Source organism: Enhydra lutris, unplaced genomic scaffold, assembly GCF_002288905.1.
Source record: "Enhydra lutris kenyoni isolate GAN:26980312 unplaced genomic scaffold, ASM228890v2 scaffoldscaffold6, whole genome shotgun sequence".
Classification (NCBI taxonomy): domain Eukaryota; kingdom Metazoa; phylum Chordata; class Mammalia; order Carnivora; family Mustelidae; genus Enhydra; species Enhydra lutris.
This window is the reverse complement of record NW_019154090.1, coordinates 16338574-16362043: the sequence shown is the minus strand read 5'-3', so window position 1 is coordinate 16362043 and position 23470 is coordinate 16338574. Positions and strand designations below refer to the sequence as shown.

Here is a 23470-nt window from a genome sequence, read left to right as displayed (position 1 = left end):
TTTTTTTTTTTTTTTTTTTTTTTTTTTTTTTTTTTCAGATTTTATTTTTTATTTATTTATTTGACAGTCAGAGATCACAAGTAGGCAGAGAGGCAGGCAGAGAGAGGGGAGAAAGCAGGCTCCTTGCTGAGCAGAGAGCCCGATGCGGGGCTCGATCCCAGGACCCTGAGATCATGACCCGAGCCGAAGGCAGAGGCTTAACCCACTGAGCCACCTAGGCGCCCTTGTCTTTTTTTATTATAGCCATCCGGGTGGGTGTGAAGGGGTAGCTCATTGTGGTTTTGATTTGCATTTCCCTGATGGCTAATGATGGTGAGCATCTTTTCATGTGCTTATTAGCCATGTATATATTTTCTTTGGAAAAATGTTTATTCAGAGCCATGCCATTTTTTAATGACATGGAAGAAACATATTTTTTATCAAAATACAAGGAATCCCTTACAGAGCTGGGGAACAAATTGGGAATGAGCGTGGGATTCAGTATAAGTCATCAGTCAGTATGACTCTTCTAGATGCCTTCTTAATTGAGGTCCCTAGTCTAAATTTACATGCAAAATTCTGTGAATTGTTTATTTTTCTGGGGAGATGGTCCATGGCTTTCATTAGGTTTTCAAAAAGGTCCATTTATATTTACTGGAAACTGAAGGCCAGGTAAAGAGTAGACCATACCATTTTGGAGCTCACCCTCTTCAGTTCTGTGTTCCCAGTGGAAAGTCTGGCTAGAACCATTAATTTTGTGAATTCTCTTTATGTTTTTTCTTTTCGTTTTTCTTTTTTTTTTTTTTTTTACGTTTTTTCTTTTTAAAATTTTCTTTATTTATTTGTGGGGCGCCTGGGTGGCTCAGATGGTTAAGTGTTGGCCTTCTGCTCAGGTCATGATCTCAGGGTCCTGGGATCGAGTCCCACATCTGGCTCTCTGCTCAGTGGAGAGCCTGTTTTCCCCTCTCTCTCTGCCTGCCTCTCTGCCTACATGTGATCTCCCTCTCTCTGTGTCAAATAAATAAATTTTGTAAAACATCTTCTTAAAAAAAGATTTTATTTATTTGAGAAAGAGAGAGAATGAGAGAGAGAGAGAGAGAGCATGAGGGGGTGAGGGTCAGGGGGAGAAGCAGGAAGCCTGATGTGCAACTCGATCCCAGGACTCCAGAATCATGACCTGAGCTGAAGGCAGTTGCTCAACCAACTGAGCCACCCAGGTGCCCTAACAAATTCTCTCTACTTAAACGACTAAAGAAGTGCCAAAGAAGCTTCCTAAGAGATTGAGCAGAAAGAGAGAAAATCAGGGGGAATTACTGTATTTCGAGGGATCCACCATTGAGGAGCTGGGTTGGGGTCAGAGACAGAAGAACCACTGATGCCAAAAGAAGAGGAGGAAGATATAGCTAAGAGAGTGTGGCAAGAAGGAAATGTGCAGATGGAAGGGGTGTTGGTAGCACATGGAGATCAAGAGAGTTGAGGAATGAGAAAAAGTCACTGGACTGTGGCTCTGGTGACTCGAGAACAACTTCACTAGTGCACAGAGGTGGGCCTGAGACTGGGTGATACAGAAGGAAGTGTGTCAGAAGGATGTAAAGTTGTTCATAATACCCTCTTATCTTTTAAAGTCTGCAGGATATGTGGTGATATCCCTTTTTTTAATTTCTCTTAATACTATGCATGCCTTCTCCCTTTGTTTCTTTTTTTCCCCAAGCTCTATTGAGATAGAAGAGTTCAGACTAGGCAAAACACAGTACTAGTCCTTAGAAAACTTGTAGTCTGATGTCAGGGTGAGATGTATGAACAGGTAGTTATCATGCAATGGTAGAGTAAGTGTTGTGTTTGAGATATGTAGGTACGAAGGGCCGTCACAGAACAGACTGCCTCATATAGTCAAGGAGGGCTTCATGGGGTAGGTAGGTGGGGTGACATTCCATCTCTGCATCCATCCATCCAAGCACCCATACATTCAGTCATCCATACATCCGTGTATGCATATATCCATCCTTCTGGTCATTCATTTAACAAACATTTGGTGATCATCTTTCTGTGTAAAACCCTGTGCTAGGTGCCAGAGCTATGGCTGGGTCTTGAAGGATGAGAAGAAGATAAGATGGGACAGGATCTCTGGTCGAGGGATAGGATGGGCAGGATCTATGAGGCAGAGGGATTAGAGTGCGCACATGCACAGAAGCACCCAGGGGCATGGAAATGCATGATCAGGCTAGTTCACGAAGAGCTCTGTATGCTGCAGAAAGATGTCTGGATTTTTTCATTTTTTTTATTGTAAATCAGAAGCTATCGTGGACTTTAAAGCAAAGAAATAAACCAGTTCTATTTTAGAGCTTTTCTGGTAATAGACCGAATCTAAGGCAGAGAGATCAATCCAGAGGCTCTTGGACCAGGTTCAAAGCCAGACGAACAGTGAGCACGGAGAGGTGGGGATAGTTCGAGAGCCAGGTAGAGCTGGAGTCAACAGGACTCGGGGACTGAAGGATCCTTGGGGGTGAAAAGAGAGACCTGAAGGATCCCTCCCAAGTCCGTGCCTTATGTGGCTGGTTGAACAGATGCTGGTGCCACGGACTGAAATAGACTGCACTGAGAAGGCCAGAGAAGCGACGAGCTTGGTTTTGGACAGCCTGGGCTAGCTGAAGAAAGTGCTAGCCGAGAGCGCCTAGTCTAAGGAAGCAGGAGTAAGCAAAGGAGCATTTCTGGAAGTCAAGAGAGGATCAGGACCACAGGGAGTCTGTACTGTACCTTGGGACACATTGTAAAAAGGTGTCCTTTCTGAGCAGACCCAATTAGAAAAAGGCAACCTGAGTAGACTCAGCAACACGGCTCCACAAGGAGCCCCAGCTGAATGTCAGCCCACATTCACCCTCCTGGCTGGGCGTCTGTGTGCAGCGCACAGACCGCACACCCGTACCCAGGAGCTTTGGGACTTCTCTGGTCTGGAGGTTGTACCTAACAGCTCAGCCCATTGTTCACCGTGGAAGATGATGCAGGCAACTGGAGGAGGCTGGGGTTTTGGTCAGGGAGCGGAGGCCTAATCAGGACTGAAAGGTTTAGTAATCAGGCCCCTTTTCTAGTGGATTCGGATAATTTCTTTTCTCATCTGTGAAAAGGATTACTATGAATCCTACCTTTCTCCTCAAGGCATTGTATGAGGATTAACGGGGTCTGTGGATGTGAAGTCGCTGAGGCATCCCTGTACCCCCGGTTTCTGGCACCAGCCCTGGCACACAGGAGGTCCCACTCAGTGGTAAAGGAGCGGTTAAGGTTAATGGAAGTGGCGTTTGAGAACAAACTGCGCCGTCTGTATACTTATTATGCATCATGACTAGTGAGAGAATCCAAATAATTAAAAAGCCAAATGACAAGGTTGGGGGTTGGGAGGCCAAGGGACAGAAGATGAAGTCAGAGGTCTCTGCTGTAGCACGGGGGTTCTTAGGACTCAGCCACTTTGGGGTACAGCCGACAGAAGATGAACTTGCCGACAGAAGATGAACTTGGGAGTTAGGACCAAGGAGGGGCAGAGGTGCCTGAGGGGAGAAATCCGACAAGTGGCTCATGTTACGGTGAGGAAAAGAGTAGAGAAGAATGTCATCTCATCTCTAGAGAGAAAGGGACGGGTGATGGGAAGGGCTAGTGATAGAAGTGGTGATTTGGAAAAAGTGGGGAGGTATTATCCAGGATGATGTGGGACTGTAGTGGCGAGAGACAGAGAGACTGTCCCGAAGACTGGGTCCCGAAGCCTATTCTCTCCCCTGACATGTTCAGGAAGTCTGGAGAAAGGCCGAGTGGGAAAAGCAAGGCTTTCTTGAGGGAGCACAGTAGGTGATATGTTCTTGGGACAATCCAGATTTCACTCAGGACAGAGGATGTGCTCTGTCTGGTGTGTCCGTGTGGGTGTCTGAGAGTCTGATGATGAAGAAAATCCTTGCTCTGGCCCAGCTGGGTCAGGCTCAGCCCAGTGACCCCGGACCTTAGGCAGCTTCTGGGGAGGAGGAGCTTCTAGCCACTTAGGTTCCAACTAAAGAAAAAAGCGTCTTTGTGAGTGACAGAGCCCTCCACATCTGGATGACCAGGGCAGCAGCCAAGTGGGCCAGAGCATGGCAGAGCTAGAATCCAGGTAAGACAGACTTAAGGGAGCCCCAGGGAGTCCAGAAACTCAAGACCAGACTTTGCATTTCGTGAAGATCTTTTACTCCCAGCATCTCATTTACTCCTCCCAACGACTCCCTGTGGTAGATGAAGTCATCTGCATATTGCAGATGACAAAATGGGGGGCAGAGAAGTTACTAGAAGAAGCTGGAGCTGTTTACCCAAGCGACATGAATTGATTTTTGCAAGTAGTTGCCTCTTTCATTGTCCGTGGCCTTCAGCTGAAGGCAGCCCAGGCTGACCTCGTGAGCCTGCCTCACACGTTGCCAGCTGTTCTAGTCTCTAAAGGATGTTTCTCTTCCATGCTGGTGGCCAGGTCCCCACCACAGGCTAACCTGAAGTTCCTTCAGGGGACTTGGTCTCCCCTCGCCCTCCCCAGGACCTGGAGCTCTGAGGGCTGTAGGCCCTGACTGTAGCGTGCGTGCACGTGCTTGGCGGGGCGGGGGTGCACGTGCACGTACAGCGTGTGTATGTCTGGGAGGGCCATACAATCTGTCTCTATCCTGTGGGCACGCCAGACACATGGGTATGTATTTGTGTCTCTGTGCGTACTTCTGTGTTCATAAGGAGGATGGGAAAATGAGAATTTCTCATTTCCGTGTGATCTTGCTCCTCTGTTTCTTCCTCCTTCCATGTTTTCTCTTTCCTTTCTCTCTTCCTCTTTTCTTCCATGAGCTTAGGCAATGGAGTCCTCTGGCTCAGGACTTACCACTCAGCTTTGTCAGAGAGCAAGGTCCCTCTGTGGCTGAGACTTTGTAACCTCAGTTACGTGCTCTACAGTCCAAAGTACTTTTCCTGACAGTGGCCGGGGGATGAGGGCGGACAGAATTTGGTGTAGCCCCACTGGAGATTGAGGCTCACCTAAAGTCTGAGACCCTGGGTCTGGGGCCATCATGGCTGGGAGGGCCCAGAGGGCGGCACACAACCATAGACAAGGGTTTGTTTTGGAGGTAAGGTAGAGTTGATTCGGGGGAAACTGAGAAGAAGAATCTGTTGGGAGCAGTCCAGGGGTCAGTCTGTCTGTCTCCTGTTCACAGCATCAGGGGAGAAGAAAGAAGGCTGGTCATGGGAGTCCTACCTCGAGGAGCAGAAGGCTGTCACTGCCCCTGTCAGCCTCTTCCAGGACGTGAGTTGGATAATTTCTACCTGGGAAGAGCTTGTATGCCCAGTCCAGGAACTCACTACCAAACTTAGACCTTCTGGTGTATTGTGTGTCTGATATCCCTCCAAAAAAAAAAACAAAAACAAAACAAAAAAAACTGGCAGAATAGAAGGGGGAGAGGCTGGTCAGGGTCCCAGAATAGAAAAGGGACTCACCGTGAGAGGCTTTCAGGGTAGGAGAAAGTAGGGAGGTGGGACCCAGGCTTGCCCATACTGCACCTGTGGACTCTGCAACCCTCGTACCTTCTACCCAGTTCTGTACGCTCATCTTCTCATGGCTTGGGTAAGGGGAAGCCCTTTAGACCAGCCCTGACTTAGCCCATATTTTTCAGAGGACTCGGGAGCTAGTCTGTCCTCCTTGCACTAAAGATCCCCAAATAAGTTACCCCTTTGGTAATATGAGGCGGGTGGGGCCTAAAGGCAGCTCCTTCACCCCAAGCCCACTAGGCAAGGATAAGGCTGGATGGAGGCTGGGTCCTCCCCAATCTGTGCGTTGACAGTACCAGGCAGTCACTCATAATAAGAATGGCTTCAGACCGGGCATGAAGTTGGAAGGCATCGACCCTCAACACCCGTCCATGTACTTCATCCTCACCGTGGCCGAGGTGAGCTGAGGCAGGCACCCACATTCTGGCGATGTCTCTTTGGGTAGACTGACGGGGACTGCTGGGGGCATGGAGGGCCTGGCTTGGATGAGGGAGACGCTGCCCTGCCCTCAGAAAACACAATCTTTAGGGGCTTATGGTGGAACACACAGAAAGCTAAAAAAGGAACGAACACCAAAGTATTGGGCATGGTGATGTTACTGAATGGTGTGTCCTTCTGTGCAGGGGCGGGGGGCAGCCCGAGGAGGAGAGGGGCTGAGAGCAGGGATGTGTGTGTGTGTCCAACCAAGGTCCTGTCCTCTGGGAGCTTGTGGTGTGGGAATTAGTGAGATAAACACATCAGCAACGTGCGGCACGGGCGGGCAGGGGCAGCAGGGATGGGAGTGGAGCAACAGAGGTTGCACAGGGCAGCACCGAGGGGGGAGAATGGGTTTCATAGAGGAAAGTCCTCCTGCTGAGCCTTGAGGGATAAGTTGTGAATGAGTAGGGTGTTCCTGGCAGAAGTAGCAAAGGAACAAAAGTACTGGGGCATGGACAAGGGTGCCAAGTTCAAGGGGCTGCCATCAGCTTGGTGAGGTCAGAGCAGTGTGTGAGCAGAGAGCAGGGAGGCACGGTAGCAGAAGGCAAGGCTGTCAGCGGCCCTGAACAGGCCTGAGCCTTGGTAGGTGCCCGTGGGGTTCTGTCCAGGGCTCCAAAGGGTAAGAGGATGTCCTAGACTCCGCCTGTCACACCCAGAGCTCAGGGCTCATGAGTACCTGATCTGTCCTCAATGTGGGATGGGAGAGCTCGGGACCACGTTTGGGATGGGGGGAAGAGTGGTGGGGTGGGGAATCTGCTAGCATTTGAGACCCTTGAGACCACCAGCCTGGGCTAGGAGAGGTGAGGGAGAGGGAGTGGGTGTCTGCTGGCGTCAGAGTCCCTGTGATTTCCCCATCCTGGGGCTAGGTGTGTGGCTACCGCCTACGTCTGCACTTTGATGGGTATTCCGAGTGCCATGACTTCTGGATCAATGCCAACTCCCCTGACATTCACCCGGCCGGCTGGTTCGAGAAGACTGGACATAAGCTGCAGCCCCCCAAAGGTAAGGCCTGGCTGAGTTGCTCACAGTGACCTTCCTTTGTTCCCCATCAGTTCCCCCCACAGCTGGCCTTCATGCAATCCCACTGTAACTAGGAGCCCAGGGCTTCTGCTTTGCCCTTGCCCCTCGGGTGTCTACCCAGGTCACATCCCGCCTCAGCAGGGTTTCCCGGGCGGGCTCTTGAGGGTTGGGAGGTCCTTGGGCTTTCCCTATTCTGGTGTTTGGGTGTGGGCCACCCTTGCTGCCGCCCAGCCTCTGTCTGCACGGCCCTCTCTTCTTCCCCCCTGAGGGGCCCAGGTTACAAGGAGGAGGAGTTCAGCTGGGGCCAGTACCTGCGCAGCACACGAGCTCAGGCCGCCCCCAAGCACCTGTTCATGAGCCAGAGCCACGTGAGTGCCCCGGGGCGAGAGTGGACACCACCCTCCGGGACAGAGTCCCTGCCTCAGGCCTGGCTGTCCAGACTCCTCCAGGAGAAAGTGCTCCTACCAGTGCTCTCAGCTTTGTTCTGGTCCCTCCCACCCAGCAGGGGTGGGGGCGCTCTGGGCCGGCCCAGGGCCAGAGGGGGAGCTGGTTATAGGTTCCGCCCCGCTTTCCCCTCCGCCCCACTGCAGAAGCCCTCTCCTCCGAGCACCCCCTTCGAGTCCCTGGCCACCAGCTTGGCCCAGGCCCTGGGACGTCACTGTGCTGGTTTCTTGCTCTGGTTTGCTCTGCAAGTCTTGGTGGTAAGGACCAAGCCTGTGTTCTGGAAGCTGCTTTTTCCTTCCCTTTGACCAATACCTCAGCTCTCCCACTTAGTCCCAACACTCACTCCTTGCCTTCTTCTCTGTTCAAGGCAGCTGGCAGCTTTATCCAGCAGTTAAAGTAGCTCCTGATCCCCAGCCAAAGGTCTGAGAGACTTAAGGAACCCCCGTTAAAGTTGTCACCATATCAAAAGTCCCTGCGGGTCAAAGGATCCCCGTGCCATGCAGACAGGGACCCTTACTCCCCCACCGTGGTCTAGCCCCAGGATCCCAGGTGACTGGGGGCATTCTACCCACTATGAGGACAGGGAATCCAGACTTTTAAGTCAAACTGTTGAAATCCTGGTCCCACCATTGACTAGCACTGTGGTTCTGGGCAAGTTATTTAACTTATGAAATGGGGATGATCGTACCTATCTCCATGGGGTTGTAGTAAAGGTCAACAGGGAGGTGACAGTTTTGGAAGCTTATGCCTGACAGATGCCCTCCCTCCCCTCTCCCCACCTCACGTCAGCTCCGCCCCCCCCCCCCCCCCCCCCCCCCCCCCCCCCCCCCGCCCCCGTGCCCAGTCAGCTGCAGTGCAAGCTTGGCCAGGCTTGCCTGGGGTGGAGAGGCTTGTGCTCACCCTGGCGGACTCTGGGGGAATGTGTAACTTCCTTCCTATCCCTCAGCTTCCAGCTCAGTGAGGCTCTCTGTGAGCACACCTTGGAAAGCAGAAGCTCCTGAGTGGCTCAGGGCTGGGGATTAGGATTCTGCCCTGGAGGGACCCTCTTTCTCAGCCGATTTCTCTCCTGCTCCCCACCCCACCCCAGGGATGACTCCTAGAGAACTTCCTCCTTCCTGGGCCAGGGGGTTCTGGGTTCATGCTAGCCAGCCTGGGGCTGGCCATGGCAGCCCCTCTTCTTGCCCCCAGAGCCCCCCACCCCTGGGCTTCCAGGTGGGCATGAAGCTGGAGGCAGTGGACCGCATGAACCCGTCCCTCGTCTGCGTGGCCAGCGTGACCGACGTGGTGGACAGCCGCTTCCTAGTGCATTTTGACAACTGGGATGATACTTACGACTACTGGTAGTGAGAGGGCCCAGACTTGGCCTTGGGTCGGGGGGGGGGAAGGCTGGAGCCCCAGGAAGGGCTTTCAGACCTTAGGCCCCATGTGGCCCCTGCCTGGTCCTGACATTGATAATTGCTTTGGGGCTCACTGACTGTCCTGTGGCTTTGATCTGTTGTACCCTCAGCAACACAGTGTAATATCAGATGTTTCATCTAAAAATACCAAGGTTAGGATGAGCAAGCTGCTGTGTTTCATGGTTTTCCCTGCGATATTGTGGTTTATTATAGTTTGTAGTTAATGCTGCAGTTTTCTGACCTTTTTTACCAGCCATCTGTATAGCTGTCACCAAGCAGCAAAATGAGGATGGGCACTGAAGCCATGCTGTCCTCATCCTCAGAGTGGCCCTTGGGACAATGAAGTATTCTCGGTTTCAGGTGTGACCCCAGCAGCCCCTACATCCACCCGGTGGGCTGGTGCCAGAAGCAAGGAAAGCCCCTCACCCCTCCACAAGGTGACCCTGCTGCCTGAGAAGATGCCCCCTCCCAGGCCTGGCCCCATAGCCCTCTCCTCCGCCAACCCCTTCTCAGGGCCTCAGTAGCAGGGCCTTTAGGATATGGGTCCTGGAGCCTCATCTTTTTGGCTTGGGAATTGAGAAGTCTTTGATGTCAGGAGAGACCTGTCAACCCCCGATTCTGTTGAGGTTTAAGGAAGAAAGTTAAATGACCCCCCTCCCCAGCCCCAACACGGAAGCAGGAATCTAAAGCAAAGAAAGTTTCCGATGGGTATGGGGCTAGGGCTGGAGCAGCGGGGCTGGGGAGGGGGGAATGGGAGCCAGGGTTCCCAGACAGCCCGGGAACCCACAGTGAACTGTGGGGTGGTGATGTGCTTAGTTCTGGTTAGTGCCCCTCTGCCTCAGGAGCCCCTGCCAGGAGCTGGTTCTGGTGGTGCTGGGGGTGAGGGGGATTGTACCCCTTCTGAGCTCCTGGTCCTGTTTTGGGGAGAGAGAACTCCCCTAGTGTGCAGGGGTGCCTAGACATTGTTCTCATCCTCTCCTCCAGACTACCCAGACCCTGATAGCTTCTGTTGGGAGAAGTATCTGGAAGAAACCAGGGCATCTGCTGTGCCCACCTGGGCCTTCAAGGTGGTGAGTCAGCTCTCTCTGCTCCCAGAGTTGACCTCTGGGAAGGCATGGAACACTCAGCCAGCCCGATGGAAGGCTGCCTCTTTGGCAGGCCACAATTTCCAAGGCACAGCACTTGGCCTCTGTCCTTGGGGCCTCGGCCCCCCTGAGCTGGGCGTTGGCCTGAAGGCTGCTGTCCCCCTGCAGCGGCCCCCACACAGCTTTCTGGTCAACATGAAACTGGAGGCCGTGGACCGCAGGAACCCAGCCCTGGTGCGTGTGGCCAGCGTGGAGGACGTGGAGGACCATCGGATAAAGGTGGCTCTGGGCCCCTCGGATTGGGGAGTGCACAGGCTGTCTGGGCAAGAATTCCGTAGACGGCTTTGCGGTCAAGGGCATGGCAGGAGCCAGACGTAAGGGAGGCTGCATGTTGTAGGGAGGAGAGCTCTATACTCAAGGTTGAAGATCTTGGGTTTCCCTCTGCCCTTGTCCATGAGTGATCTTGATGAGCTGGGACCAGTCCTTTCCCCTCTCTGAGCCTTCCACGTGGGTCTGATGACCCTTGTCCTGTGCCTAGATTGATGGAAGATGCCAGTAACTTTAGAAGGATGCCCTAGGAAAATGTGGTGGCGGAGGCGGGTTACTGTGAGGTTGGCTGCTTGGTCCTTCCAATCCAGGATGTCGCTTCTGACAGGCCTGGGGGACAGAGAGAACCTCCTGGAGCTTGGAGGATCTCCTGGCTGAGCTGGGCTGCATGAGGAACGCCTGACCGCCAACGGCCTTTCCTCCACAGCTCCACTTTGATGGCTGGAGTCACGCCTATGACTTCTGGATTGACGCTGACCACCCAGACATCCACCCTGCAGGCTGGTGCTCCAAGACAGGACATCCCTTGCAGCCTCCTCTCCGTGCGTACGCTTAGGACACTCGGACCCTTTCCTACTAAGAGGTCTGCCCCAACCCCATGAGCTCTGACTGTTCCCCTCCTGTAGAATCCACGGGATTCTGACCATCATTCACAGGTGGGCTCCGGTGCCCACAGTGAGCTCTGGGCCCCCCATCCTCCCTGCCTCAGGGGTCTCTGCTACACTGAGCTGTGCTTCTGGCTTCCCTGGCTGTTGGGTTTAGGCTGCTTCAGTGTGCCTAGGAGGGAGCTCTGCTCCCCGGGGGTTCCCTCAGCACCCAGCAGAGGCACACAGAGCACACATTATGTTTGCTGAGGAAGCTGGGTTCCCTTAAATAAAATTCTGGTCCCTGCAGGTGGCCTGGGAGGTCAGGTCATCGGACCACTTAGCCCCAAGACACATGTGGTGTTGATCCTTCTCGATTTTTCTCCAAATACGAGTAGGGCCTAAAGAAAGTTACCGGAGTCTCAAGAACAAAACAGGGAAGCAAACAGGGTAACATAATTGTGCCTGATGTGGCTTCTAAGCTACTGCTGTGCCCACACCAGCTTGGAGTTGATTTTCTCCCATAGGGATCTCCTCTCATAGACAATGGACATGGCCTGGGGTTTTCACAAAGCGTATGAGAGCCAAGTCCTCATTCCCCAAGGAGGGGCGGCTACTCAGTAGCAGGAAATGATGTCACAGTCTATGTTAGGGCCCCGTAGCTGGGCGCTAGCTCTTAGTGCTGACCTTCCCCAGAGAAAGTGTTCCTTCCCTGCTCTACATCCCCCATCCCACCCCCAGTCGAGGACCTCATGCTAACTCTTTTCTTCCTGCTCCCGCAGGACCCAGAGAGCCCAGCTCTGCCTCCCCCGGGGGCTGTCCCCCTCTCAGCTGTCGGAGCCTGCCACACACTAAGACCTCCAAGTACAGCTTTCACCACCGGTGAGCGAAGGGCTCCTTCACGGAGACCCTCGGGCATTGTTCAGAGAGGGGTCCTCTACACCTCCTCTGTGTGGCCCATCAGGTTCCCCAAAACACTCTCCGTAGGGGGCCAGCCTGAGGAAGGGCTCAGTGGGAACAAGTGGATTCAGCCCAGAGTAAGCCTCCTCCTTCTAACTCTTCCCCAGGAAGTGCCCCACTCCTGGTTGTGATGGTTCCGGACACGTCACAGGCAAGTTCACAGCTCACCATTGCCTCTCGGGCTGCCCGCTGGCTGAGAGGAACCAGAGTCGGCTGAAGGCGGAGTTATCCGACACAGAGGCCTCGGCCCGTAAGAGGAACCTCTCGGGCTTCTCCCTAAGGAAGAAGCCTCGCCATCATGGCCGGTGCGGAGGGCAAGGGTACAGGGCCTCGTGTCCTCTGGGGCCAGGCCAGGCACTGATTCCCTGCCACGGACTGGGTCCCTCTCTCTCCAGGATTGGACGCCCTCCTAAATACCGGAAGATCCCACAGGAAGATTTCCCAAGTAAGTCCTGAGTCCTCTACTGCCATGCCCTCCACACCGTGTTCACAGTGAGTGCTTAGTGATTGCTGGGATGAGTCACCAGGGGACCCAAAGGGGACAAGTGGAAGGGAGGCCGCCTCTTCCTTTCAGGCCCTTGCAGAGCACAGAGCAGAGGCGAGAGCTCAGGAGTCCCTTCAGGTTCCAGCCCCACTTCACTGGAGACTCTGTTGTGAGTCTCTGAGCCTCAGGCTCCCCACTGTGCAGCAGGAGGAGGCCCCCAGCTCTGCTCCTTCTGGGAGGGAGGCCTGGCTTGCACTGTCTAGCTGCATGACCCTAAGCAAGTCACTTAATATCTCCGAGTCTTAGTCTCATTTGAAGACATGACTAATACTTCTTTCGGGTATCAAGTACCTAGAATAACTACTTACTTACTTACTTACTTACTGAGTACCTACTGTGGGCCCAGCACTGTCACAGGCACTCTACATACACGGTCGCTGACCCTCACAGGCATCCTATAACGTGGACACCATTCTCTTCTGCTGAGAGAAGAGGACTGGGAGGCTCAGAGGGCGAAGTCACTCGACTTGTAAGGGGTAGAGCTGGGATTCAGACTCGGGTCTGACTTCTGCCCTGTGCCGCTGGTGTAACAGAGTGGAAGCACCTAGCCAGATGTCAGTTACCCCTCCAGCTCCTTTGTCTTAGCTTGGGTGCCACGACCAAGTACCACAGACTTGGCCACTTAACCCACAGAAATTTATTTTCTCACACTTCCAGAGGCTCAAAGTCCCAGATCAGGGTATCCACAGGGTTGGTTTCTTCTGAGACCTTGCTCCTGGCTCGCACATGGCCACTTTCTCGCCATGTCCTCCCGCAATCTACCCCCTGTGCGTGTGTGCTCCCGGTGTCTCTGCGCATGTCCAAAATTGCTCTGCTTGTCAGGACACCAGATTGGATGAGAGCCCACTCTGATGGCCTCGTTTGAACTTAGTCATCTACTGAAAGACCCTGTCTCCCAGTACAGCTGACCCTTGAACAAAGGGGTTTGAACTGTGTGTGTCCACTTACATGTGAATTTTTTGTAGCATGTACTGCCAACGTATTTTCTTTGGGATTTTCTTAATAACGTTTTCTTGTCTAGCTTCCTTTATTGAAAGAATACAGTATATAATCCATATAACATAGAAAACCTATGGTAATTGTATATGACATTGGTAAGGCTCCCAGTCAACAGTGGGATGTTAGCAGCGAAGTTCTGGGGGATGTCAAAGTTCTACGTGGACTTGACCGCATGGTCAAGGATTAACTGTATAGTCCCATTCAGGGGCATTGGGGGTTAGGTCTTCACCATGTGAATTTGGGGGGAACACAGTGAACCTCATGGCATGTTCCAAAGGGAGGGTCAGGGTGACGGAGCCTCCCATTGGGTGACAGATTGACCTCACGGCTTCAGGCACTGGCACAGGGCCTGACACACAGCAGGCGTGCTGGCGATCTCACCTCAGTCGAGTGGAATGCCCTTGTCTTTGAGGCCAGAAGAGCGGGTGGGAGAGCACTTAAGCACTTAAGCTATTCCGGTTCTTCAGGAACAGTCTCTGCAACCTGGGCGGTATCTAGGATGGTGGTTAAAAGCACAGCCCTGGAGCCAGATGGCCTTTTATGGGCTGTGAGACCTCGGGCGGGTAGACCCCCTCTCTGAGCCTCTGCTGGCTCATTTGTGCAATGCTGATAATACGCCCACCTCAGAAGGCAGTTGGGCGCTTAAATGAAGAGGTCAAGTAAAGGGCTTAACACCAGTCCCTACTGGTATTATTAGCCCTGAGTGTGGCTGACCTCCTCGTGCTGCCAGTCCATACTCTTCTTGGTGGAAGCAGAAGGCACGTCCTGCAGCTTCGGGCTTGAGTGAGGAGGGGCTTGGCCAGCCTCTCAGGCCCCCAGGGTGAGGACTTCTGGGGATGGGACTGTAGTGGGCACCTTTTCTACCCTCTCTGGGACGGACACCTGGCCAGCTTGCCGTCCAGAGCCATGTTCTGACCACCAGAGGGCGTGTGCCTGTGTGTTCATTCCAGAAGTATCCTGAGAACTTAAGTCTTTTCAGAGACTGAGGCTGCAGCCCAGAGAGGGTGAAGAAGGGCTTATCCAATAATATAATAATAACAACAACAACAATAATAATGCTATGGACTAAATGTTTGTGTCCCCCCACAAATTCATATGTGAAACTGAATCCCCAGTGTGACGGTATTAGGAGGTGGGGCCTTGGGGAGGTGATTAGGTCATAGGGGTGGAGCCCTCATGAATGAGATCCGGGCCTTTATAAAAGAGACTTCAGAGGCTCCAGTGCTCCTTCTGCCAAGTGAGACCCCGTGAGAAGTTGGCAATCTGTTAGCCGGGAAGTGGGCCTTCACCGTATACCAAATCTGCTGGTGCCTTGATCTTGGACTTCCCAGCTGCCATGACTGTCAGGAATACGTTTCCGTTGTTTATAAGGCCAAAAAAAAAAAAAAACCCCAAAACAAAAAACAAACCTTAGCAGGTTCTGGCCGGCCCCAAGTCAGTTTGCAGTTCGATAAGACACCCCGACTGCGTGTGAGAGCTCCTGTCCCGTGCTCTGGGGGAGAAAGATAAGGAACAAAGCTCCCTATAGCCTCGTGGCCTTGTCCCCCAAGACTCCTCCACCTGTACATGGAGAACCAGAAACAGGACCTCAAAGGCAGAAGGCCAGACCTGTGGCCAGGAGACAAAGCGCTGGGGCGGAAGCAGGCAGGGGAGAGGCTGCCGGGGCCGCAGGTGGGCGCTGAGAGCTGGCTGAGCAGTGCACGGTGGCAGCTTCCTTGTGGTGCCCAAGGCGGGGCCCTCTGGGGCCAGTAAGCAGGGATGGCAGAGAATGGCACATGGGGCTGCCGATAGGATCCCAGAGGCTTGGAGGGTGGCTGCGAAGTGCAGAGTTGAGGTGAAAGGCTGAAGCTTAGGAGCCGAAGGGCCAGGGAAGGACAGTCTGTGACGAGCAGGGGAGGCCCCATGAGAAGGGCTGGTGGCGAGCTGCAGCCGCGTGTCCAGAACCAATGCCCCGTGAACAGGAAAGAGGCAGCTCTCTTGGACTGTTAGAGGCAGGGCAAGCCCCTTGGGACAGTGACCGCGTGGCTCCAGGCCTGCCGAGGCTAGTGAGGGAGGCAGGGGCCAGGCTTGTCAGAGCAGCCAAAGGCAACTGAAGTCCAGGCAGACGGGCGCCAGGCCTGGCCCAGAAGGAGGCCCAGCAGAGCGGCGTCCCACAGGAGACCCTGTAGCAGCCGAGGCTGAAGGCCAGGAGCCGGGACTGCAGGCAGAGTGGCAGGTGGCAGGTAGCGTGGAGGTGGCGAGCAGGTCCGCACAGGCAGCGGGCAAACTGGACCAGGTCGGGTGAGCACAGGGGAGAGGACGGGAGCCGGGGGCAGTGGCTTCCAGGCCGGGTTCCCGCCCAGAATCCCCCTGGCCCCCCGCTGGTGGGTCGGGGCCCCGAAGGTCTCAGGAAGAGGAGGGCAAACCGAATGGGCTTCTGCTGCCAGGGCTGAGCTCCTTGGCGGGTGGAGGCCGTTCTGCTGCGGGGCATCTAGAGAACAGTCAGGAATGCTACAGCATCTCCTCGTGGGGCCCAGGGCGATGTAGCCTCAGAGAGAGGGGGCTGGAGTCACTCCTGACAGCTGAGCCCCAGAAGTCTGTGAAGCAAGGGCCTTACCTGACCAGGGGGAGCGAGCAGTGCGTGAGGGCTCCCATCGCCCTCCCTCTTGGCTCTGCAAGACTCTCAGAAAGGGGCTGCGGTCCTCCCAATGGGTGTGGGTACGAGCGGGCCCTGGGGACCAGCTTTGTCCTCAGAGTCAGCCTGCCGGCCTCCGCCTGCAGCGCTAGCCGCGGACGCCATGCACCAGTCCCTCTTCATGTCAGCCCTGTCGGCCCACCCGGACCGCTCGCTGTCCGTGTGCTGGGAGCAGCACTGCAAGCTCCTGCCAGGAGTGGCGGGCATCTCGGCCTCCGCGGTTGCCAAGTGGACCATTGATGAGGTGAGAGCGAGGACCCATCCCCGTTCCTCTCCCCTACTTTGCCCTCCTCCCCACAGCCCGGCGGGAGGGCTCAGGAAAGGCCCCTGGCAGGCAGAGGCGGACTCGGCTCCTGGTAGCATCTGCTGCTCCTGTCTCCTGTCCGTGGTCCCTCTGGGTGGGTGCCTGGCAGGGGCCGAGCGATGGTTCAGCAGGCCTCCCCTGGCGGGTGGGGGCGGCCCGTGCTGCTAGTCCCCATGCAAGTCCGGTGGGAGAGACGCTTCCCCTGGGCCCCGGCTCGCTCACCCAGCAGCAGGGACACAAACATCCTCGCAGGCTAATAAGGAAAAATGTCACTGTCAAAGCCCCAAGAGCAGCCAGTGCACGTGGGCCCGCCTTCCCCTTGTGCTCCCAGGCCCCCACCCCCTTGGCAACAGGTGCTTCTCTGGTTTCCAAGGTCTTCAGCTTCGTTCAGACCCTGACCGGCTGCGAGGACCAGGCACGACTCTTCAAAGATGAGGTGAGGTACAAGTGCAGAGTGGGGGCAGAAGGGTCAGTCACTGAGGCGACAGGGAGCAGATGCCCTCAGCAGCGCTGCCCCCTGCCAGGGAGCGCCCTCTGTTGTCCTGCCTGTGGGAGACTGGTCACAGTGACCCACGTCTCTGGGAAAAATCCAGTACGGACCGTGGCCCAGCTTGCAAACCCTCTGTGTTCAGATCACCTCAGGAAGGAGAATGCCTCTCGGAGACGGGGCTCCATTCGCTCCTCTGCTCTCCGTTCGGCCTGTCTTCCAAACCCATCTCACTAGGGACAGTAAGTTCAAGTGGGTCCTGAAAGGCATAGGTCTGCCTCTTACTGCCAGCGTCCTAACACATACGTAGTACCGAGACCCGAAAGCTTACCAAGGACAAGAAGCAGTGAGTCGTACATAAAAGAACCGTAGCTTTACAGACAGGGTGGGTGTGAATCCCAGTTCTGCCAGTTCGAGCCCTATACTGTGTGTGAGTCTGCATCTTCTTATCTATAAAATGAGTTAAAACAGGGATAATGAGGGCCATAACGGTGACAACCTTGCAGGGCTGTCCTGAGCAATGGCAATGACGAATGGATCATGATACCAGAATGTCTAGTATAATTATATCGCTAGCCTGCTATAGAGTAATACACAAATCCTATCACTATAACAGAATGCCTGGTACTGGGGTGGGGGTGGGGGGCTCAGTGGTGGTTTTAACTCTGAATAGTCGTCCTTAAGTCCTCAAGTGAAGAGTTTTATCGTGACTCTCCAAAGTCACACAGTTTGAAACTGGAAGGGTAGCTTGGAGTTTGTTTAGATCTCCCCTCCCAAGAATACACGTGTCCATCCCCCTTCATCCAGGAAAGCGTAGTCTCAGCTTCCCATAAATGGGAAAGGCGCCCATAGGAAAGAAGTCTGTTCCTCTTCCCTGAGAAGACTCATTCCCTCCAGACCCAGCACAGCCGGTTCTTCATAGTAACCTCGTGCGGGGGAGCCCACCGATGCCACCCCACTCCGGGTGCTTGCCTCCTGGGCTGGTGGTCTTACTCTGACATATGTGTTCAGGGCTGTACCCCGGTTTCAGATGCTTTCTGACCAGCACAGAACACGCCGGTTGAGTTCTCCCATACGTGCTTTCTGGTTTTGTTTTTAAAAGGGCTTTATCTTTACAGAGCAGTTTTAGATTGACAGCAAAATGGAGAGGAAAGTACAGAGATTCCCCATCCAACCCCCACCCTGACACCCCCACCCGCCACCAGGCACAGCCTGCCCCCCGCACCTTATCAGCTGCGCTCACCACAGGGGCACACTTGTTAGAATCGTTGAACCAACACCCAGATGTTTTTTAATGGAGTTAAAAATGTACATGGAACAAAATCCATGCACCTTAGAAGTACAGTTCCGCGAGTTTTGTGAGACGAACGCACCTGAACCCAGCACTTCAGCCAAGATCTAGAACGTTCCCATCATACCAGGGAGTTCTTACAGAGGTCTTTCTTGGCCCCTTTGTCAGTCCCCGCCCTCATCAGCGGCCACTGTTCTAATTTCTAGCACCGTAAGTTAGTTATACCTGTTCTCAGATGTCACATAAAAGGGGGTGCAGCTTTTATCCTTTGGTGTCTGTCTCTTTTCACTCAGTGTGACGTTTCTCAGGCTCATCTGTGTTATCGTGTATACCAGTGGTCTGTCCATTCATATTGCTGAGTTCTGCTCCATTTTATGAAGAGCCCATGCTTCTCCCGTTACTGGATATTTGGGTTGTTTTCTCTTCCCCTAGATGCAAACCCTATATAATTTTTCTTTTCTTTTCTTTTTCTTTTTTTTTTTTTAAGCAAAAATTAAGTTTGCACTAGCTTCATTATAGCCACATCAGACTAGCTTGGAGGTCACGAAAGTCCCCAAGTGCCTTTTATTATATCAATTATCCATTATAATCTAACCACATTTTCCAGTTTGTTACTTGTACCACTGTTCTTTTTTTTATTAACCTAATGTAAAACTTTACATTTATCCCTATTAAATGTTATTTTGTTGGTTTCATAGTCTCATTGTTTTAAATCTTGATCCTGTCATCTCTAATACCAGTAAGCCTTTCCAGTCTCATACACCTTGTTATTTGGTAACTCGGCCACACCTTTACCACACCTGTTTCACGAGATAGAAGCATGTGGCACCGGTTAGAGGTCTCCCTCTGTGACGACAGTCATAACTCCTTGCTGAATACAGTCATTCAGCCAGCCACAGAGCCACACAAAAGTTAGGTGCTGCAGCATCCTCCCCTTGTCAGAAGAAGGGCTCTCTCCCACCCTGAGCACCTGCTGCGTGTCTCAGTTCGGCATGGTCTGGGATACAAAAGCAGTGGCCAGAAGGGGCAAAGGGTGGACCGCCAGCATCAGATGGAGTCTCAGTGGGGAGCAGGACGCCTGTGAGGGCTGAAGATGACCCTTCCCAGGATCTGGTCCGTGGCATCACCTCCCCCAGGATCTGGACCACGCTCCAGGGAGTGGCCGTGGTTGGGCTGAAATGGTACACTCAGACACACACAACGTCAAGATTCTCTCTGGCTGGGACACAGACCAGTCATTAGAGTGAGAAATTAGGGCAAAGCAGACTGACGGTCTCATAGGTAGTCAGTCTGTCCAGTCTGGCGGTTGGCCCAGCCCAGATTCAGACTAAATTACTCTCCCGTCCTCTCTCCCCACAACCCCCCAGCAAGAATAGCTCATAGGTGACACCGTGTACATCCCACTGCATCCCCTGTCCATGCCCCCTGTGTCTGCGTGTTGACCTGCCAGCAGCAGGGACACTAACCTGGGGCTTTGCGGGGGAAGCGCAACAGCCCTGCTTTGAGGCCACTGGCTGGGAGGACTCAGAAGACGTTATGCACACACATACTGACCTCAGACCAGGCAGCAGAAAGAAAGAGAAAGAGTATGTGTGTGAACATGGGGGAGCCAATGGAGATCTCTGTCCTTCTCTGTCCCCATCGCTATCTTCCTTTTTTCCTTTCTCCCTCCCTCGTTTCTCCTTTTCCTTCCTCTTCCCATCTCTATTCTCCTCCCCGTCCCCCCCCACATCCTTGACTCCGATTCTCTTTCTCCCCTGCCCACTCCCTACACATACCCCACCCACCTCTCCGTCACTCCTTCCCACGGCCCTCTCCACCTTCTCCGCTTTCCACCTCCCTCCCCCAACCCCTCAGATGATTGACGGCGAGGCCTTCCTTTTGCTGACACAGGCGGACATTGTGAAGATCATGAGCGTCAAGCTGGGTCCGGCCTTGAAGATCTATAACGCCATTCTCATGTTCAAAAACGCCGATGACACCTTAAAGTGAGTGGCTGTGGGCTGGGCTCACCTCCAGCCCAAGCTGGGCCTCCCTCCGCAGCCGATGCTTCCTTCCCAACTCGAGTTCCTCATATCCCACCCACACCCCCACCACCCTCTACGTCTTACCAGGGGTTGGTGCTCCTTCTCTCTGGGGCTGCTTTCTACAAGGTACATGGGAATCCTAGCCCCCAAGTCCTGGGGTTCATCTGCCAGCAGGCACACCAGTGAGGGTGTGACTGGGCTGGGGGAACATTACCGGTGGAGTAGACCGGAGGGGCCCTGCCTCTGGCCGCCTCACATCTCTAGCTGACTTGTGTGATCACCAAAGGGTCTTTATCTTAGCGGTTAAGGACAATCTGGTAGAAGGGGAATCCTCGGGTCAGAGGCTCATTTCTCTTGGGCCTCTCTCCATGCTTTTCTTGCCTTGGCTCCAGCCAGGAAGTGACTCAGCCACGAACATATGTTCTTGCTCTGCTGTCTGGTTTCCTGGGCAGGGCCCACCCAGACCCCACTGGCTCTTCCCACATGGATGGGTGAGCTTCGGAAACAGGTTGTCATAGGATCCACTGGGCGTCTCTGGCTGCTTTTCTCGGGACGCCAAGCCCAGATGCCTTCCTGAGCATGCTGTTCTGGATAAGCTGGCATTCTGGTGGCCCACGCCAAGCCCTGTTTCCAGCAGAGTGGATGGTTAGGACCTGTTTCACCTGTGCGGAAGAGGTTAAGGCTCCACATGTGTTCCCCATATACCCTTCCTGTATCAGGTGTGGGAAAGAGGCAGCACAAGGGTATGTCAGACAATCGTCAGACAATCTCGGGTCTTTGCTCCCCAGAGGGGCATCTCCAGCAGGTATGATGGTCCTCGAAGCTGGGCCTACCTTCCCTGCAGGCATGGATCTCAGCCAGGGTATTGGCCCTGGGGTGAGGACCCCATGCCTGCCAGGCCTCCTGCCGTGGGGATGTGCCGCTTGGTCTAGCACGCATACCTCACAACATCACATTCGACCTATCCCGTCAATGTCTTGCTCTTGAGGTCTTACAAAGCCCGCTTGAAGTTGGGAGTTGGGAAGGTGAATTCTTCTGTCTTTGAATTCTCTGTGTTCCGTAAGCTTTTCTTACCACTCTCCCATCTGTCTTGCACTGCCAGCTGGGTGCCTGCCGGGGCTCGGGGACTTCAACCTTTCTGTCCAAGTGGGGGCGGAGCCTCCACCGAGCCACTGCCAAACCAGCCAGGGTGGGGCTGGGGCAGAGGGCCCGGAGCAGCTGGCCCTACAGGGAGGTGAGGGGCAACCGCCAAGCTCCCGTGGCCCCAGGTGCTGCGATGGGCCTGCAGGGTGCGGAGCCAGACCCCTTCCCTCAGTCACGTGGTATGTGTGTGCACATCAGCGCCCCCCCAGAAGTGTTTGACAGGTGCATCTGTGAGGCTCAGTGTTGGGAAAATGTCAAGGGCTATTATTGTTAAAATATGAAGCTTTATCTTTCCCATAGAAGTGGGACACCCAAAGCTCTGTTGATTTCCTGCCGCAGCCCAGTAGGGGACTCTCCCTCCTGTGGGCCCAGACAGCTCTGGGCTGGGGCAGCCATTCAGCCGCCCCGCTGAACTCCCACAGGACTTCTGATGTTCCTGCCCTTTTGGCCCTTAGAGGCAGCTCTGAGCACAGCCTTCCTGGGAAGAAAGTGGGTAGGCCCTGCCTCTGGCTGAGGCTCAGGCTCACAGAGGTTGCATTGGTGCCCCCTTGGCCAAGAGGCAGGAGGGGCCAGTTCGAGCCTCTCTCCCTTGGTTCGCTTGGGTGGTGGCAGAACTCTCTAGCAACTTGGCCTGGTCGGCTCCTCTATGAAACTGAGGAGAAACTGGCTTTGTGGTGTAAGGAGAAGGCAGCAAGGATGCATGGCTGTGCTGTGGGAGCTCCCCACTCCCGAGGAGCAGGACTGGGACAGCTCTGCCACGCGGATCTGCCGGCCACACTCCCAGTGCTTGCCGACGGGAGAGGCAGGCTGGACTACCAACGGGCCTTGAGGAGAGGGGCCCCAGGCCTCCGAACTTGGAGACCTCAGCAACTTTCTGCACCAACGTCAAACTCTTCAGAAAGAAACCGTAAGAAAGGGGGAAAGCAGTCGGCCCTCCGGCCCCATTCACCCACATCTTGTCCCTAGAGGAGATCCTCCCACATTGATGGGGATGCAGGTGAAGGGAGGGCGTCAGCGCCAGCACCCTGCTCTGGGCAGCAGACACGGCTCACACTTTGGCCCCCAACAGCTGCACCCAGCCCCCGGCCCAGCCCTGGCTTAGGTCAGTGAGGACCTTTCTGTTTAATTTCTGAAGCAGAGAGAACAAACCCAGAGTTTGAAAACGAAGCCTGTTTGCACTTTCATTCACATGCACTTTGGTGGGATTGTTTTTGTACTTTCCGTATGTGTGTGTGTGTGCACGCGTGTGCGTGTGTGTGTGTGTGTTCTTTAAGAGCATCTTCTGGTTTAAGATAAAGTGACTCTTGGCTCTTGAGGGAGAAAAATTTACAAACTGTGGTGTGTTGTCAGTGTATTGAAACAACATAAATAAACTTTGAACATCTGGGTGATATACAGTCAAAGTCTGTTTCTACTTTCACGGTAAAACATCCAGAAAACACAAAATGAATATCAATAGTGCCATTATTGAAGAGAATAAAGCATTCCCTTTATTGTTAGGGGGCCCTTATTCTATTTTAAAGATAAGAAACAAAGGGTAAAGATAAACCCATCTACTTGTCTACACAGAGAAATGTAAACAATGGGAACCCCCAGAAACAGTGGACAGGGGTGGAAAATTCAGCAAAGCCCTACAGTTTTTAAAATAACATCAAACTGGGACTCCTGGGTGGCTCAGTCATTAAGCGTCTGCCTTCGGCTCAGGTCAAGATCCCAGGGTCCTGGGACCGAGTCCCACTTCGCTTCCGGCTCCCTGCTGAGCGGGGGTCTGCTTCTCCCTCTGCTTGCCGCTCCTCTGGCTTGTGTGTGCGCGCATTCTCTCTCTCTCTCTCTCTCTCTCTCTGATAGATAAATAAATAAATGAAATCTTTTAAAAAAAGGTAACATCAAACTTTCAGGTGGAAAATGTCAAACTAAACCCTCAAACTTCATTAAGTTTCCCAGAGACTGTGAGCAAACAAAAGTGACAGAAATGCCCTGTCCAATCCCATCAACCCCTTTGTTGTCAATATCCTTAATTTCTTGGCCCCGCTGCTCTTCCAGACTGCTCAGTGAGAACACCAACCACAGAGCTGTCTGCGCCCATCTTCTCCACACCTTTACCGGGAGCTAATCTGACTAAGGCCCCTGGTGCCATGGTTGACTGATGGTCTCCAGCTTCAGTGTGGACCCTCAGGGCTGCCCAGGAAGCAGCTGGGT

At 53.8% G+C, this 23470-nt stretch overlaps 1 protein-coding gene across 1 annotated transcript in view; it reads left to right on the top strand.

Annotated features, from left to right (window-relative positions):
* Window positions 1–22613, top strand: part of LOC111141670 (L3MBTL1, histone methyl-lysine binding protein) — a 28066-nt gene extending 5453 nt beyond the window's left edge. The window contains exons 7-22 of the mRNA XM_022494408.1: window positions 5178–5266; window positions 5802–5906; window positions 6852–6987; window positions 7282–7373; window positions 8638–8789; window positions 9207–9283; window positions 9831–9916; window positions 10100–10210; window positions 10686–10800; window positions 11625–11724; window positions 11910–12107; window positions 12198–12247; window positions 16106–16263; window positions 16697–16759; window positions 19959–20089; window positions 21727–22613. Of these exons, the coding sequence (XP_022350116.1) occupies window positions 5178–5266; window positions 5802–5906; window positions 6852–6987; window positions 7282–7373; window positions 8638–8789; window positions 9207–9283; window positions 9831–9916; window positions 10100–10210; window positions 10686–10800; window positions 11625–11724; window positions 11910–12107; window positions 12198–12247; window positions 16106–16263; window positions 16697–16759; window positions 19959–20089; window positions 21727–22237 (2174 nt within the window). The 3' untranslated portion in view covers window positions 22238–22613. The remainder of the gene's footprint in view (window positions 1–5177; window positions 5267–5801; window positions 5907–6851; window positions 6988–7281; window positions 7374–8637; window positions 8790–9206; window positions 9284–9830; window positions 9917–10099; window positions 10211–10685; window positions 10801–11624; window positions 11725–11909; window positions 12108–12197; window positions 12248–16105; window positions 16264–16696; window positions 16760–19958; window positions 20090–21726) is intronic.
* The last annotated feature ends 857 nt before the right edge of the window (window positions 22614–23470 follow it).